Source organism: Lepidochelys kempii, chromosome 14 (assembly GCF_965140265.1).
Source record: "Lepidochelys kempii isolate rLepKem1 chromosome 14, rLepKem1.hap2, whole genome shotgun sequence".
NCBI classification, from domain to species: Eukaryota; Metazoa; Chordata; order Testudines; family Cheloniidae; genus Lepidochelys; species Lepidochelys kempii.
In genome coordinates this window covers 23,434,392-23,451,980 of record NC_133269.1, presented here as the reverse complement: position 1 = coordinate 23,451,980, position 17,589 = coordinate 23,434,392, and the positions used below count along the sequence as shown (strand labels likewise).

General features: G+C 47.6%; 1 protein-coding gene across 3 annotated transcripts in view; it reads right to left on the bottom strand.

The window, feature by feature from the left end:
- Positions 1–17,589, bottom strand: part of LOC140897797 (bMERB domain-containing protein 1-like) — a 75,147-nt gene that overhangs the window by 32,122 nt on the left and 25,436 nt on the right. For all 3 annotated transcript variants that reach the window (XM_073310868.1, XM_073310867.1, XM_073310866.1), the window contains exon 2: positions 6,060–6,177. In XM_073310868.1, the coding sequence (XP_073166969.1) occupies positions 6,060–6,163 (104 nt within the window). In that variant the 5' untranslated portion in view covers positions 6,164–6,177. The remainder of the gene's footprint in view (positions 1–6,059; positions 6,178–17,589) is intronic.

Below are 17,589 nucleotides of genomic sequence, written 5' to 3'. Positions count from 1 at the left end.
AACAAATCCATGTCAAGTGGATTTCAGGTAGCCAAAGAAACTGCAGCTCCTCTGATCCTGCCTGAAGCACTCAACTAGAGACTAGTGTGAGCTGCAAAGTGGCTATGGGGTGCACTGGGCAACATGATTCGTATGGCTGATAGATCGCACCATTAATGGGGCACTCGTGAGCTGAGTGGCAGGTGTTTGCAATGAGGATTCTGAGTTCACCTCTTAGTCCAGTCAAATTGCAGGGCTAAATGGGTGGTGTCTGCACCCCTAGAACTCTGCCTCACACTGGCACATAAGCAAATAAAGTCACCATGAAATGCATTGACCTTCGTCCCATTCATAGCCATGTACCATTCATAGCTGTTACTTCAGTGATTCCTGAATGAACATAAGGTTATTTTCTACTGGATCTAGGGCCCAATGCTGCAATCTTCCACCAGCAGGATGAGCCAGTCTGTTAGAATTTGGATAGTGAGTAATTCTCAGACTTATTTACATCCCTGAGATAGCAGAGAAACCACACAGGAGATGCCACTGTTTCTTGGGGAGTTAATTCAAGTTTTAAAACCCACCGAGGAAGGGAGTATATTTACTGATTAAAGCAGAGGACTTGGATCTAGGACTCACTTGAGTTCTATTTCTGACTGTCATTGACATGCAGGTGACCGGGGTAAGTCACATCACCTCTCTGTGACTCAATTTCCCCATCTGTAAAATAGGGAGAATTATACCTATCCTACACAAGAGTGTAGGACGGCATAACTAGATTGATCATTTGTAATGATATAGTTTGTAGAGTGCTTTGAGATCCTTGGATGAAATGTGCTGCAGAAAAGCAAAGCAAACGAACATAAAGCTAAACTACAGTGAAATAACCAGCTTTAACACAAGCCATCAAAACCTGAGTAGTTCAGACTGAGGGGCTGGTATCCTTCCGTGACTCCAAATTGTGCTTACTCAGTTCCTGTGCTTGGGGCAGAGTTGGAGTTAAGATGGGTGGGTTAAGCACTTTTGTGCTCCCCATACCTTGGGGCCATGCAGGGCCATGCTCAGCCTTTGGTATAAGTTAGAAACCCTAAAGGCTGCTCTAACATATAGTCTATTTTCCATGGTCCTCTATGAATGGGGAATAAATACAGGGCAGCACAAACTAACTACAACCCCTCCCTAACCCTGCTCACTGCCTCCCACTTCCCACCTCCAATACCCATTCCGTGTGAGCGGTGGGGAGCAGGGCTGACACAGAGCCCATATGCCAGCTCTAGAGTAGCTGGGGAAGCCTTTATCTTAGGGAACTGTTTCTGACCTCTGTGAGGCCCCTGTACACTGCTCAGCTCAAGATGGAGCATTGCATGCTGGGACCTGCAGTTTGTATAGGCCACACCTCTCTATTAAAGATGTGGGCAGCTCCAGAACTATGTGCATTGCAGTTCAACTGTCTCAGTCATGGAGTGACTCAGGATTTTGTTCTAACACAGACTGTTGAGTCCAGCAGTGAAATCAGTCCCAGGGAAAATCCCCTTCCTTGGCTTCTCGCTGCAAAGGCTGCAGCAGTCACTGTGCTGAATCAGGGAGGAAAAGGCGATGGCGCAGGTGGGGATCAGGCACTGATGCTAATCAAGACTTTCTTGTGCAGTGTTTCCCCTTTGTCTTGATTTGATCAGAGAGGATTCCCCAAGGAGGCCCTGGGAAGGGGAAGCATAGGAGAGTTTTAGGAAGAGGCTTTACAGTGATGCTACAGTTCAGTGCAGAAACAGGTATGTCCAAGACATGCGGCTATATGACAGCAACATGTAGACAGACACGGATATCTGGGAGGGCCTCTGTCTTGGCCGACCACTAATGTGCTGCGCTAGATTCAGGTTCCCATCCCAAGCCCCAGTTCATGCTCCCCAAACGACAGCAGCCAGGGTCACTGTGGACATGCCAACAGGGTGGGAGCATTTTGTCCCTCATCACCGGCCAGTTCAGAATATCTTTCTGCATCCCTTGGGGCCTCATGGAAAGCTCCCTCCACTAGGGAAGGACTTGAAGAAAGGGGAAATTATACTCTGAAGCACTGAGGAGACGAGTGGAGGGGGGAGAAGGGGGAAATACCAAATATACTTACCTACCTTTTTACATGTCCTCATGACCCTTTGCTGCTGTAAAGGTCCATGCACCCCAGTAAGGGGTTAAGGCCTGTCTACATGAGAAAGTTATACCGAAATAACATGAATTGGCCTTTAAACTGACAGTGTTAAACCAAAAGCTGCATGCACACTCTTATTTTGGTGTAAGAATGGCTTATATTGGTTTAATTAAACTTGTTCCAAATCAACTTAAGCTAAATAGAATCCCCTCTTACAGCAAAATAGATAGAGTTTGTGGAAATTTTTTCAGTCTGAAAATGCAGTTTGTTAAAATCAAAACATTTTGCAAGAACATGTCAAATTTCACTGAAATTTTCAAAGGAAACACTTTTCACTTTCTTGTTTTGTTTCAGTGATGTCAACCATGTCATTCTGATAAAGTGAAAACAGTTTGTTTCAGCATTTATTACAGTAAAACATTTGGTTTAATATTAAATTTCATAGTCCACGTAATCTATTAGATTTAATGTTTCAATACAACATAAAAGTCTAAATTCAGTGTTCTGATATTACTGAAACAAAACATTTCAATGATACCAAATGGAAATTTGGGGGTTTTTTTTCATTCCATGGGAAATTTCAAGATTTTGGCTTTTTGTTCCAATTTGGAATTATATTTTTTAAATTTCAGAATTTCCCATGCAATGGAAATTCTGCCTTCTGACAAGCTCGAGAAATAAGCATGTCTCCTCAGCCTTTTGCACAGCTTTAACTATATTGGTTTAAATTCTCAACTCACTCTATAGCAATGCAACTTTCTTGTGTAGTTAAGATCCTGTCATGTGAGTCATGGTTCTGAAGTGAAGGGAAGGCTCATCCCTGCTGTTAGCCAAGTCATATCTCAGCTTCCCGCTGTTGTATCGCTGATACTGGCAGTTTAAATTCCCCTTTTAGTGCTCAGACAGCAAGCGATTGCATGAGTCATAGTTACAAATAAAGTTGCGGGGAATCTCAGCAAATCTTCCAGTGACCTTGGGCTGGGTAATGGCTTCATTGTCATTTCAGGTTCTGAAACAAATACTTCTCGTTGCTCTAGTCACAGCCTGCTGGGTTCAGTTGGATCCTTGAGTATCAAGGCCTTGGGGCCCTCAGCAGAAGCAGCCTTAGCATTTTGAGAGGTGGCCAGAAAAATTGTGTTGTTTACCATCCTTCACCTCCACCAGTCAAAACCGATTCCTGGCCACCTTGATCACACTGCTCTGCACAGGCCTGGTGTCAGGATTCTGGGCCTGGTCACCCCAAATTTAGCTGATTCCATTTACATATGAACTGTGTGTGTGAATCCTTCATTCCCCCCACCAGCCTCCTGCTGCAGAAATAGAGCCCAGCTGCTTATTCCTTTCAGTCCTAGTGACTGGTCTACATTGCTTTGTGTCAGTGACACACTGAAGAATCTTCACAAGAGGAAGGGCTACAAACTTATGTAAGCAGAGTCTGAATGAGCTCTCCCCTGACATCTAGTGGTGAGTTGTGGAAAAGGACTTCAGGAGCTGATCTCGTTTGCATGGACACACCCACCCTGCCTAGATGATCAGCATGATGGGATTGCTTGCCCAAATGATCAGTTGTGGCTGGTGTTGGATCCCCAGTCTCCTTGTTATTGAGGCAGGAGTAATAAAGTGTTGTTATCCTTGTTTTGTGAACCAAGGGCAGCAGAACTCTACCGGCAGACCCCGATGGAGGGACTCACCCTCAACGTAAGTGCTGTCGTTAGGCAGGGGACATGGGTTCCAAAGCCCAATGAGTTGAGGGGGTGGGATAGTTGTACTTTGTGGTGTGGGCTTTGTTTAAGGGTTGTAAGCACCATTTGTCTCTTTCTACAGTAAAATAAAAAAGCTAATTTAGGCTGAGTTGAGAGTCTTGTTACATGCTTTAGAGCTGAAATCACTGATATCTAGGTCTAAGTATTAGGCCTACTTTGGGACTGTGTCTCTATTGCAAGAAACTGCCCAGTATGCACCAGCAGTGAAGCTCCCCCACTAACAGCTGAAATCATTGAGAGCTGTTTTAAGTGCGGGGGCCCTGAGACATCTTGGTGAGTGGCCAGCTGGTGGAGAGGCACGGCCAGCAAGGCGGTTGGTGGAAAGAAGTGGCCAGCAGAGCGGCTGGCGGAGAGGGCTAGAGCAAAGCCCCACAGAGAGGTATGGCAATCGGCCATTGGGGCGACGAGCAAGTGCCCGAGCAGCAGAGCATGTATTGTGCCTCCTTACCCCCTGTTCTATCCAGGGTGGGAGGTGAACTCTGCAGATGAACCTCTGAACTCTGGGGCTGCATTGGCCAAGGACAGCAACTGTGAGTGGGGTGCAGAGAAGGGACGGGCATGTTAAAGGAACTTTTGGGTTGCTGGACTTAAGACCCTAAGGGGAAAAGGACACTGCCCAACTTACTTGGGGGTGAGTCTTGTGTTCATGGTTTATGTTTATGAATCCTAGTTGTGTTGTTTCCCCAAATTAATGCTAAAAGAAAAGGAGGACTTGTGGCACCTTAGAGAAATTTGAAAATTTATTTGAGCATAAGCTTTCGTGAGCTACAGCTCACTTCATCGGATGCATTCAGTGGAAAATACAGTGGGGAGATTTATATACACAGAGAAAATGAAACAATGGGTGTTACCATACACACTGTAACAAGAGTGATCAGGTAAGGTGAGCTATTACCAGCAGGAGAGCGGGGGGAAAAAACCTTTTGTAGTGATAATCAAGGTGCGCCATTTCCAGCAGTTGACAAGAACGTCTGAGGAACAGCAGGGGGCGGGGATAAACATGGGGAAATAGTTTTACTTTGTGTAATGACCCATCCACTCCCAGTCTTTATTCAAGCCTAAGTTAATTTTATCCAGTTTGCAAATTAATTCCAATTCAGCAGTCTCTCGTTGGAGCAAATTAATGCTGTTCTACTTCCCTCCTTTTATAAAAAGGTTTTGCTTCACACAGACTCTGTGCTTATGAGAGGGGAAGTATTGCGTCTTAGAGGCACCCAGGGGGTGTAATTGTCCCAGGTCACTAGGTGGGGGCTCGAGTCGGTTTTGTGTTGTATTATTGAAAAGGAACCCCTAGATACTGAACCCGGCCCTTGTTGCTGCTGGCTCCAGCTGGCAGAAGGGTTACACTTAAAAATGAAAGATGAAACTCCCCTGTACACTCCTTGCTCCGAATGAATGGCTCTAGCCACCAATACTGTGATGTATGAGAGGTGGCAGAAACAAAAGCATCCAAAACACAAAACGGCTAGTCTCATGGGGATCCTAGAGTTTGTGTCCGGAAGCCAAAATTCACCCCTGTTGCCAATTTGGATGGCCTATTGTGGATGCACACCCTCAATTAAAGGGCTGATATGACTATGGCCTTCTCCTCTGGCTGCTTTCCCCCAACCCACCACCATCACCTCACCAGGGATGTGGTGTTTTCTCCACCAATTGATGTCTTTAAAACAAGATTGGGTTTCTCTTTCTAAAAGATGTGCTCTACCTCAACCTGAAGTGGTGGCCCTGATGCCTGGATTACCAGGTAAAATTCTACAGCCTGTGTTATGCAGGAGGAAACCTCAGTCACATCTGGGTTGAGCTCCAGACAACTTACTTTCACTCCTGCCCCAGTCTGCATCAGGCACTGGCTATGGCACTGAACCAGTCACACAAGACACTGGTGGGAGAATTTCTCCGTGACATTTTTCACCAACTCCACTGGCTGTTTTTCACAATGCAGGAATCTTGTTAATTTTGACAAAATGGCTGGTTTTGCTCACAAGTGCTGAATGTCAAGCCAGATTCACTCCCAGGTGGGCTCCCTTTCAAATGGGGAAACCCCCCTGAGCTGAGACCCATTCTGCAGTTCCCTAAGGATGCTTTTCACTCTAATGGCTGATGTACCACCCATGGGCCAGAAGAACTCACAGGAAAATCCAAAGGAGGAGACAGGAAGCTGGCAACCTACTCACATGTATCTCAGCTCTGATTCCCTTCTCACCAGGACCTCTCTTATCCTCTCGATTTTAAAGAGTTCCCCTTCTATGTCATCCACGGTTGTAGTCGAATCGGCCATGGAAACAATTTCTTCTGCAAATGAAACGTGAAAGGAATTGGGTTAGAAAGCAGGAGACAAGAGATAAAAGTGGCTTGTTGATCTAGGGGTTTGATTCTTGCTTTGGACACAAGCAGGTTTCTTGTTCAAATCCCAGAGAAGCCCATGCAAAGGCCAGGAATGGTCCTGTACCTTTGTTTAGCTTAACAAAGAGAAAGTTAAGGTGCGACTTGATCACAGTCTGTAAGTACCTGCACGGGGAAGAAATATTTGAAAATGGGCTCTTCAATCTCACAGACGAAGGTATAACCAGATCCAGTGGCGGGAAGTTGAAGTGAGTCAAATTCAGACTGGAAATGAGGTGCATTTTTTTTACAGTGCGGGTAATTAACCTTTGGAACAACTTACTGAGGGTCGTGGTAGAGTCTCCATCATCTGCAAGTTTTAAATCCAGATTGGCTGTGTTTCTAAAAGATCTGCTCTAGTTCAAACAGGAATTAATTCGGGGAAGTTCTCTGGCCTGTGCTACACAGGAAGTCAGACTAGATGATCACAATGGTCCCTTCTGGCCATATTGTCTATGAACCTATAGATGTATGAAAACAACTCATGGAGAGACTGGGTCAGACACTGATCCCAGGACACCCAGGCTCAATCCTGCAAAGTGCAGGATTCCCCAAGCCAGCACAGCACACGTACGCACATGCTTACTTCAAGCTCATTGGGCCCAATTCTCATTGACACTAAGGCCCCTTTGCAACATTCTGAAAGCATAAAGGGGCCTTGCAGTGATGTCAATAGAATATATTGCCATGGAAAGCCCCCTTTGCCCTAGCACGGTGTTGCAAAGGAGACCAACCCTGGCTTCGCACCAGCATTTAAATGGGGAGGTGACAACAGTCAACTTGACCCCAGTGCAGTGGAAGGCACACATGTGAACAGCCTGGCCGGTCCTGGCCTCATGCAAAGCAGAGTGGGATAGCTGTTGGAGGGCTGCCAAGCGAGCATGAACAAGCAGTGTGTGCACACAAACATGAGTCCACACTAACTCAGCACACAATGAATTTTCTACACTTTTAAAGTGGACTAAAGAAGGTGTATCATAGTGCACAATAAACCCCCTGTGTAGACAAGCCCATTGCTTTCAGTGGAGCTCTTCATGGCTTCAGGTTCATTGCTGGATTGGGGCAAGAGAGTTCTGCAGCTTGCAAGCCGGAGCCCTAAATCTGGTGCTACTTCAGTGGTGCCACTCTAGATCGTGATCAGATTCAGGATCAACGTATCCATGGAAAGCTGCTGTGGGGCTGGATTTCTCCTTTATTTCTATTTCCTGGACTTTGCCTGATGTGCCCCTCATTGGAACGGATCTGCTCAGGACCCACATTACCATCAAGGCTGACTCAGGTAGCTATTCTCTCCTCCTAACTAGTATGCAATATGCATGAAGGGCCCACTGTGACGGCATGCTTCTGAAGCAGGCAAGCCAGAGAGGCCGAGCATTAAGGAAGCTCTGTCATTTTCCCTTCTTTCATTAGATTCGCTAATTATTCTTTCAAAACCAATGAGTCACCAGACTTTATTCTGACGGCAAATACTAAAAACACCAGAGACCTCATCCTCCATAAAGCAGCAAGACAATTAATGAGATAAAAACTGCTAGAGGGGGAAAATGAATCTGCATCTCTGAGTCTTCTGATAACCCTAAAGTGCTTGTGTTTTGCCTGCTGGAGATGAGGCAGGCACATAGACCATGTTTTTTGCCATGGGACACACCCGGCCTTCAGTTATCCTGCTCAGGGTACGTCTACACTACGGAATTAGGTCGAATTTATAGAAGTCGGTTTTTTAGAAATCGGTTTTATATATTCGAGTGTGTGCGTCCCCACAGAAAATGCTCTAAGTGCATGAAGTGCATTAACTCGGCGGAGTGCTTCCACAGTACCAAGGCGAGCGTTGACTTCCGGAGCGTTGCACTGTGGGTGGCTATCCCACAGTTTCCGCAGTCTCCGCTGCCCATTGGAATTCTGGGTTGAGCTCCCAATGCCTGATGGGGCTAAAACATTGTCGCGGGTGGTTCTGGGTACATATCATCAGGCCCCCGTTCCCTCCCTCCCTCCGTGAAAGCAGCAGCAGACAATCGTTTCGCGCCTTTTTTCCTGAGTTACCTGTGCAGACGCCATACCACGGCAAGCATGGAGCCCGCTCAGGTAACCGTCACCCTATGTCTCCTGGGTGCTGGCAGACGCGGTACGGCATTGCTACACAGTAGCAGCAACCCCTTGCCTTGTGACAGCAGACGGTGCAGTACGACTGGTAGCCGTCATCGTCATGTCCGAGGTGCTCCTGGCCACATCGGCTGGGAGCGCCTGGGCAGACATGGGCGCAGGGACTAAATTTGGAGTGACTTGACCAGGTCATTCTCTTTAGTCCTGCAGTCAGTCCTATTGAACCGTCTTATGGTGAGCAGGCAGGTGATACGGATTGCTAGCAGTCCTATTGCACCATCTTCTGCCAAGCAGCCACGAGATGGGGATGGCATGCAGTCCTTCTGCACCATCTGCTGCCAGCCAAAGATGTAAAAGATAGATGGAGTGGATCAAAACAAGAAATAGACCAGATTTTGTTTTGTACTCATTTGTTTCCCCCCTCCCCCCCCCGTCTAGGGGACTCATTCCTCTAGGTCACACTGCAGTCACTCACAGAAAAGATGCAGCAAGGTAAATCTAGCCATGTATCAACCAGAGGCCAAACCAACCTGCTTGTTCCAAAAGAACAATTACTTAAGTGCACCATTTCTTATTGGAACCCTCTGTGAAGTCCTGCCTGTAATACTCCTTGATGTAAAGCCACCCCCTTTGTTGATTTTAATTCCCTGTAAGCCAACCCTGTAAGCCATGTTGTCAATCGCCCCTCCCTCCATCAGAGCAACGGCAGACAATCGTTCCGCGCCTTTTTTCTGTGCAGACGCTATACCAAGGCAAGAATGGAGGCCGCTCAGCTCACTTTGGCAATTAGGAGCACATTAAACATCACACGCATTATCCAGCAGTATATGCAGCACCAGAACCTGGCAGAGCGATACCGGGCGAGGAGGCGATGTCAGCGCGGTCATGTGAGTGATCAGGACATGGACACAGATTTCTCTGAAAGCATGGGCCCTGCCAATGCATGCATCATGGTGCTAATGGGGCAGGTTCATGTGGTGGAACGCTGATTCTGGGCTCGGGAAACAAGCACAGACTGGTGGGACCGCATAGTGTTGCAGGTCTGGGACAATTCCCAGTGGCTGCGAAACTTTCATGGAACTTTGTGACTTGCTTTCCCCTGCCCTGAAGTGCATGAATACCAAGATGAGAGCAGCCCTCACAGTTGAGAAGCGAGTGGCAATAGCCCTGTGTAAGTTTGGAACGCCAGACAGCTACCGGTCAGTTGGGAATCAATTTGGAGTGGGCAAATCTACTGTGGGGGCTGTGGTGATGCAAGAAGCCCACGCAATCAAAGATCTGCTGATATCAAGGGTAGTGACCCTGGGAAATGTGCAGGTCATAGTGGATGGCTTTGCTGCAATGGGATTCCCTAACTGTGGTGGGGCCATAGACGGAACCCATATCCCTATCTTGGCACCAGAGCACCAAGCCGGCGTGTACATAAACCACAAGTTTCAATAGTGCTGCAAGCTCTGGTGGATCACAAGGGACGTTTCACCAACATCAAACATGGGATGGCCGGGAAAGGTACATGACGCTCGCATCTTCAGGAACTCTGGTCTGTTTCAAAAGCTGCAGGAAGGGACTTTATTCCCAGACCAGAAAATAACTGTTGGGGATGTTGAAATGCCTATAGTTATCCTTGGGGACCCAGCCTACCCCTTAATGCCATGGCTCATGAAGCCGTACACAGGCAGCCTGGACAGTAGTCAGGAGCTGTTTAACTACAGGCTGAGCAAGTGCAGAATGGTGGTAGAATGTGCATTTGGATGTTTAAAGGCGTGCTGGCGCAGTTTACTGACTCGCTTAGACCTCAGCGAAACCAATATTCCCACTGTTATTACTGCTTGCTGTGCGCTCCACAATATCTGTGAGAGTAAGGGGGAGACATTTATGGCGGGGTGGAAGGTTGAGGCAAATCGCCTGGCTGCTGGTTACACACAGCCAGACACCAGGGCGGTTAGAAGAGCACAGGAGGGCGCGGTACGCATCAGAGAAGCTTTGAAAACCAGTTTCATGACTGGCCAGGCTACGGTGTGAAAGTTCTATTTGTTTCTCCTTGATGGAAACCCCCCGGCCCTTGGTTCACTCTACTTCCCTGTAAGCTAACCACCCGCCCCTCCTCCCTTCAATCACCGCTGTCAGAGCAATAAAGTCATTGTTGCTTCACATTCATTCATTCTTTATTCATTCATCACACAAATAGGGGGATGACTACCAAGGTAGCCCAGGAGGGGTGGCGGAGGAGGGAAGGAAAATGCCACACAGCACTTTAAAAGTTTACAACTTTAAAATTTATTGAATGCCAGCCTTCTGTTTTTTGGGCAATCCTCTGTAGTGGAGTGGCTGGTTGGCCGGAGGCCCCCACACCGCGTTCTTGGGAGTCTGGGTGTGGAGGGTATGGAACTTGTTGGTTACACAGGGGCTGTAGTGGCAGTCTGTGCTCCAGCTGCCTTTGCTGCAGCTCAACCATACACTGGAGCATATTGGTCTGATCCTCCAGCAGCCTCAGCATTGAATCCTGCCTCCTGTCATCACGCTGCCGCCACATTTGAGCTTCAGCCCTGTCTTCAGCCCACCACTTACTCTCTTCAGCCCGCCACCTCTCCTCCCGGTCATTTTGTGCTTTCCTGCACTCTGACATTATTTGCCTCCATGCATTCGTCTGTGCTCTGTCAGTATGGGAGGACAGCATGAGCTCAGAGAACATTTCATCACGAGTGCGTTTTTTTTTCTTTCTAATCTTCACTAGCCTCTGGGAAGGAGAAGATCCTGTGATCATTGAAACACATGCAGCTGGTGGAGGAAAAAAAAAGGGACAGCGGTATTTAAAAAGACACATTTTATAAAACAATGGCTACACTCTTTCAGGGTAAACCTTGCTGTTAACATTACATACATAGCATATGTGCTTTTTGTTACAAGGTCGCATTTTGCCTCCCCCCACGATGTGGCTACCCCCTCAACCCTCCCCGCTCCCCGTGGCTAACAGCAGGGAACATTTCTGTTCAGCCACAGGCAAACAGCCCAGCAGGAATGGGCACCTGTGAGTGTCCCCTGAAGAAAAGCACTCTATTTCAACCAGGTGACCATGAGTGATATCTCACTCTCCTGAGGATAATACAGAGAGATAAAGAACGGATGTTGTCTGAACGCAAGCAAACATACACTGCAATGCTTTGTTGTACAATGATTCCCAAGTATGTGCTACTGGCCTGGAGTAGTAAAGTGTCCTACCATGGAGGATGCAGTAAGGCTGCCTTCCCCAGAAACCTTTTGCAAAGGCTTTGGGAGTACATCCAGGAGAGCCGCGAATGCCAGGGCAAATTAATCCTTTCACATGCTTGCTTTTAAACCAGGTATAGTATTTTAAAAGGTACACTCACCGGAGGTCCCTTCTCCGCCTGCCGGGTCCAGGAGGCAGCCTTGGGTGGGTTTGGGGGGTACTGGCTCCAGGTCCAGGGTGAGAAACAGTTCCTGGCTGTCGGGAAAACCGGTTTCTCCACTTGCTTGCTGTGAGCTGTCTACAACCTCATCATCATCATCATCTTCTTCATCCTCAAAACCTGCTTCCATGTTGCCTCCATCTCCATTGAAGAAGTCAAACAACACGGCTGGGGTAGTGGTGGCTGAACCCCCTAAAATGGCATGCAGCTCATCATAGAAGCGGCGTGTTTGGGGCTCGGACCCGGAGTGGCCGTTCGCCTCTCTGGTTTTCTGGTAGGCTTGCCTCCGCTCCTTAAGTTTCACGCGACACTGCTTCGGGTCCCTGTTATGGGCTCTGTCCTTCATGCCCTGGGAGATTTTGACAAAGGTTTTGGCATTTCGAAAACTGGAACGGAGTTCTGATAGCACGGATTCCTCTCTTCATAAGTGAGAATGAGGGACGTTTCCCTCTGGTGTCTGAGGCAGACAGGCTAAAGCACCTGTCTGTAGAGCCAGGTAAAGGAGGGCTGGCATGGTAAAGGCTTGATTTGTCAGACCTTCAGGACAATGGTTCTAGTCTCACATCCCCATGTATGTGAGCTCTGTGGCGATAGATCTGTTGCCTGCAACACTGGGTACATATACACTCTGTAATAAAAGAACTATGGCACAGCTGTGGCTGGCCTAGATCAGCTGACTAGGGCTTGGGCTGCAGGGCTAAAAATTGCAGTGTAGATGTTGAAGTCCAGACTCTGAAACCCTGTGAAGGGGGTGGTCTCAGAGCCCAAACATCTACACTGCCGTTTTTAGCCTGAGTCAGCTGAGCTGGGCTCTGAGACGCAGTGCTGTGGGGTGTTATTGCAGTGCAGATAGACCCACTGAGATCAGCCAGTCCCCTGGTTCTTCAAATCTTTCTCACGGCCCTAATATATCAGCTGCCTCATTATAATTCACCTTCATTATCAGAAAATCTAAATGAGACTGGTGAGTGGCTAGGAAACAGATGTCTCCCAGGACAAAAGGGCACCAACATGATGCTAGCTCTCCCTCGGGGATCATTGAAATGAATCCTTATTTGAATTGCAGGAGCGACTAGCAGTCCCATTCAGAGCACCATTGTGCTAGGTGTTGTACAAACAGGACAGAAAGGCCATCTCTGCCCTGAAGAGCCTATAATCTGATACTTCATAGGGTTCATCCAAGGATCTCAAAGCACTTTATAAACATTCATTAAGCCTCACGATGCTCCTCTGGGATATGTGCATTTTATTATTCACATTTCCCGGAGGGTGAAGTGCCTTCCTCAGCCATTCGGCTGCGGATTTTCTCAGCCCTCCTTGTGTATTCACAATTATTCAGTGAATAACCTACAAAGATAATTCTTGGGGTGTGGACCAGCAGCTGACAGGGCTGGATATCATAGAATTGTAGGGTTGGAAGGGACTTCAGGAGGTCATCTAGTCCAACCCTCTGCTCAAAGCAGGGGCAATCCCCAATTTTTGCCCCAATCCCTAAATGGCCCCTCGAGGATTGAACTCACAACCCTGGGTTTAGCAGGCCAATGCTTAAACCACTGAGTTATCCCCCCGCAATGGGTGAGAAGTGGGATTTGAACCCATGCCTCCATACGAAGACCAGAACACCCAGTCCTCAAGAGAGGAAGGCACTTTAAGCTTTGCGCCTTAGACCACTCAGCCATCCTGACACTGATATCTGCAATGTGATCAGCCTGGGTTGGTCTGAATGGACACGTGGCTCACATGCTGTTGTCCCTGTTCCCTGGGACCATTCCAAAGCCTAGTCATGTTAATGGGAATCTTTCTACTGGCTTGAGTGGTCTTTGGATAAGGTCTTAATTGAGAACGACTTTCATTCTTCAGCTCTGCGATGTGTGCGCGGAGGGCAATAGCACGGCTGCATTGCGAGTGAGTGTGCTAAACATGGGCCTCGCCAGAGTCAAAATCTGCTCAACCCCATGGAAGGCTTTCCATGGACTCCAATGGGCTCCAGGTCATGCCCTTATTCTGGAGTGTCATGATGAGGGTGGGCTAAAACCTGGAGATTGGCATTGTGTTGGCTGCGAGTGATTTCCTGGCCTTTTACCGCCTGGGTGGCTGTGGGGAAGTACACTTGAGCAGCCTCAAGTGTAAATTAACAAAGAGTTTGGTGTGGGTACCTCCAGCACATGTACAATCTGCTGAGGTTTCACCTTTAATCTCACTCCTGATTCATAAATACAAAGTGCCGCAGGAGAGCCCCATTCAGTGTGGAATGGAGCTGGTTTGTTAGACAGATCATGGGCTAAAGTCCCCCTGTACCAACAGGAATCCTCGTTTCCAGTTCCCCTGTTCCTCCTTAGTCACCCTCAGGCTCTGGTCTGTCACACAGCTGTCTGCTAACATCACCTCCCTAGGAGCTGATTGCTCAGTCCTGGGACTGGGGCACAACCAGGGTTATTTCTCTGGTTCCTCTAGTGCGTCCTGGCTTTGCTAATAGTGTAAAATGAGCTACAGCCTTAACAGCTTTTCCCTGCACTGTGTTTCAAGGGTACTGGCCCTAGGCATGCCTCTGAAAGGCACATTACCGCAGCAATGGGTGTCAGAAACTGGGGTCTGGGTGGTCACCGCTAGTGGTTAGTGCAGGAGTCAAGCCCAGTGGTTGGCGCAGGAGTCAGGACTAGGAGCCCAGGACCAGAGCCAGGTTACCTGGAGTGAGGCAAGGGGCACTCTCACAAACATGAGCATTCACCAAACCGCTGCTGGGTTTAAGAGCCGGTCTGCTGACTCTTCCCACCAGTCAGGCTGTGTGGCCAATCAGGCAGCCTGCTACAGGCCAGCTGTGCTCATTAGGTTGCTCAGAGGCTGGCTCTGCTACTGGGCATGATTCCTGACAATGGGCAAACCCATCAGCCCTAAGTGTCTGGGGCAAAGAGGAGATTATCTTAATCCTGCTACATTTCACCAGCAACTGGGCACAGGATTCCTCATCACTTCCTGCCCTAACGTGCTGCTCAGCGCTGTTAGTGTATAATGACTGCTACCTTTCCGCTTGGAGACGAGCGTGCCAACGTGCTGTAAAGGAATTGGCTAGTGTGTCTGTGAGCCATTGTCCTCTACCGGATGGAATCAGAAATGCTCCACTGTGTACAACGGGCCCTCTACCACTAATTCCTAAAGGAGATCTTCCTTTAGCTCAGTTGCTAGGGGCCTTCTGCCCATGGTGTTAGGATTACTGACCACCGCAAAGTGATAAGTGACTACCGGTTTGTTACAATGCAGTACACCTGCACACCCAGTCACCCTGGGGTCTTGTTCTTTGCCGGACATGTGCTATCTAAATGTAATTACTCTTATTATGACGCTCCGGCCGAGCCTGCTGCTGATTTGTTCTGCTTTCACCAAATGTGTTTCACTGCACTGCCAGATAACGGGGCGAGTAATGAAAATAATGGTCTGAACGGCTTATCCACTTCAGCGCCTCTCTCATTCACTCATATTATAGATTTTAAATGCAGCCCTGAAACAGCCATGAAATTGTGCAGTTATTTACGTCTCACTTCTGGCACCAGACTTAAAGGACTAGGCTGATGGTTTTATAGCTGCTCTGATAAGTAACGACTTGGACTTAATGCAGGTTTCATTAGCTGAGGACACAGGTGTCATGGCCAGAAAACAGAGCTACTTCTAGAGTGTAAAGTTTCAAGCTCCAATGTCCATGAAAGTCCATGGGAGCTAGGCTTCTAAGTCACCCAGGTGCTTTTGAAAATTTACCTATGGTCTGTTGGTCTGAGCAGAGCACTGGATGGCAGAAACTCCTGGAAAAAGAACCCCCTGCTCTGATGAAAACTCCCTCTGTAACCTTGGGCAAGTCCCACTGATTTCAATGGGAGACAGATGCCTAAATAGCTTTGAGGATCTGTCTCTTAGCCACAATTTTTCCAAACTGCCCTCTGGTTTGGTTGCAGAGTTACAGTTGTCTGACTGTTGTGGTAATGGATGGGTGGCGGAGGGAGGTGGGATGATGCATGTAGCTGTATGGCTTTTTCCTGGTTGTTGTGGTTTAGTTGGGCATTATTTGCCTTTAGCAACCTTTACTGCATTTAAGAATATATATACTGCAGTACTGGTCTGAGAGTACCAGTGATTTTGCATCCAGCAATGTAGCATGGCTGGCAGGTGCATGGTTTTTTTAGTAAGTTTCATTTTGTTCCTATATGGTGCTTCGTCCACCCTCTGATTCTCTGTTATTTACTGACAGGTTTCAGAGTAGCAGCCGTGTTAGTCTGTATTCACAAAAAGAAAAGGAGGACTTGTGGCACCTTAGAGACTAACAGATTTATTTGAGCATGAAAGCTCATGCTCAAATAAATTCCTTAGTCTCTAATGTGCCACAAGTCCTCCTTTTCTTTTTTCAGAGTAACAGCCCTGTTAGTCTGTATTCGCAAAAAGAAAAGGAGTACTTAGTCTCTAAGGTGCCACAAGTACTCCTTTTCCTTTTCTTTTTGTTATTTACTGTACCTGGAAAATACAGAGGTGACATTCACTAGCGATGACATACGGAGGAACAGGGCTGCTTCATGGAGCTCCAGACACAAGAATACCCCATTTCTCACCTCATTTGAAAACACTTGTTCCAGTGAAAATTGTTCCAGTCAACCCCCAACCTGTCACTCCTGGCTCCTGTGAGCATTAGATAAGGACCAAGGGATTGAAAGTTGCCTTTGAGTTGTGCCAGTGCTCTTTGGACAATAAGAGACACAGAGAAAATAATTGTCCAACAAGATTGTCCGTTACATGGAATTGCAAGCGAAGAATTTCCTTTGGCTCAGAATGATGGGAAGGGGGGACCCATCCCAGAGGAGTGGAGAGTAGAGCTGTGGATGAGAGGACACAGACCCCTGTTATTCCACAAAAGTCTCCTTGTGCCATTTAATTCTGATTCAGTCAGGAGAAGCCAGTGAATATGTATGGAGGTTCAAAGATAACTGGCCATGGTCTAGGCCAGGACACTGGACTGGAGGGACCCTGGTCTGATCCTACCTGGAAGTTCCTGTGTTCCATTTCTGATGTGGGGAAAAGATGGCCCCATCAGTGGGCCTATGATCACACTGTCCTGCTCAGACAGCCAGGCATCCCAAGGCATTTTGCACATGACAACTGAGCTAGACAACAGGATCAATAATGTATTACTGGAGCAAAATGACCTCTCCACAGGCCCCATTTCAACCATGCAACCCAAAGAAGAGAGCAGAGTGTTGATTTAAACCCAGAGGCAATCTGATCATCACACACTGTCCTGGGGAAGAGAGTAGCACTAATGAGGAGTGTAATAGCTACAGATTTTCACTGCATACAGCTTTGGTGGAAACATTTAGACAGCCATCAGCCAGCTGGGTATGACTCACAACAGCGCTTGGAGCAGATCTGTTTCTAGTGAGCTACATCATAGAATCATAGGACTGGAAGGGACCTCGAGAGGTCATCTAGTCCAGTCCCCTGCACTCATGGCAAGACTAAGTAATATCTAGCCCATCCCTGGCAGATGTTTGTCAAACGTGCTCTTAAAAATCTCCAGTGATGGAGATTCCGCAACCTCCCTAGACAATTTATTCCAATGCTTAACCACCCTGACAGTTAGGAAGTTTTTCCTAATGTCCAACCTAAACCTCCCTTGCTGCAATTTAAGCCCACTGCTTCTTGTCTCCCTCCTGCTTGTAACAACCTTTTATGTACTTGAAAACTGTTATGTCCCCTCTCAGTCTTCTCTTCTCCAGACTAAACAAACCCAGTTTTTCAATCTTCCCTCATAGGTCAT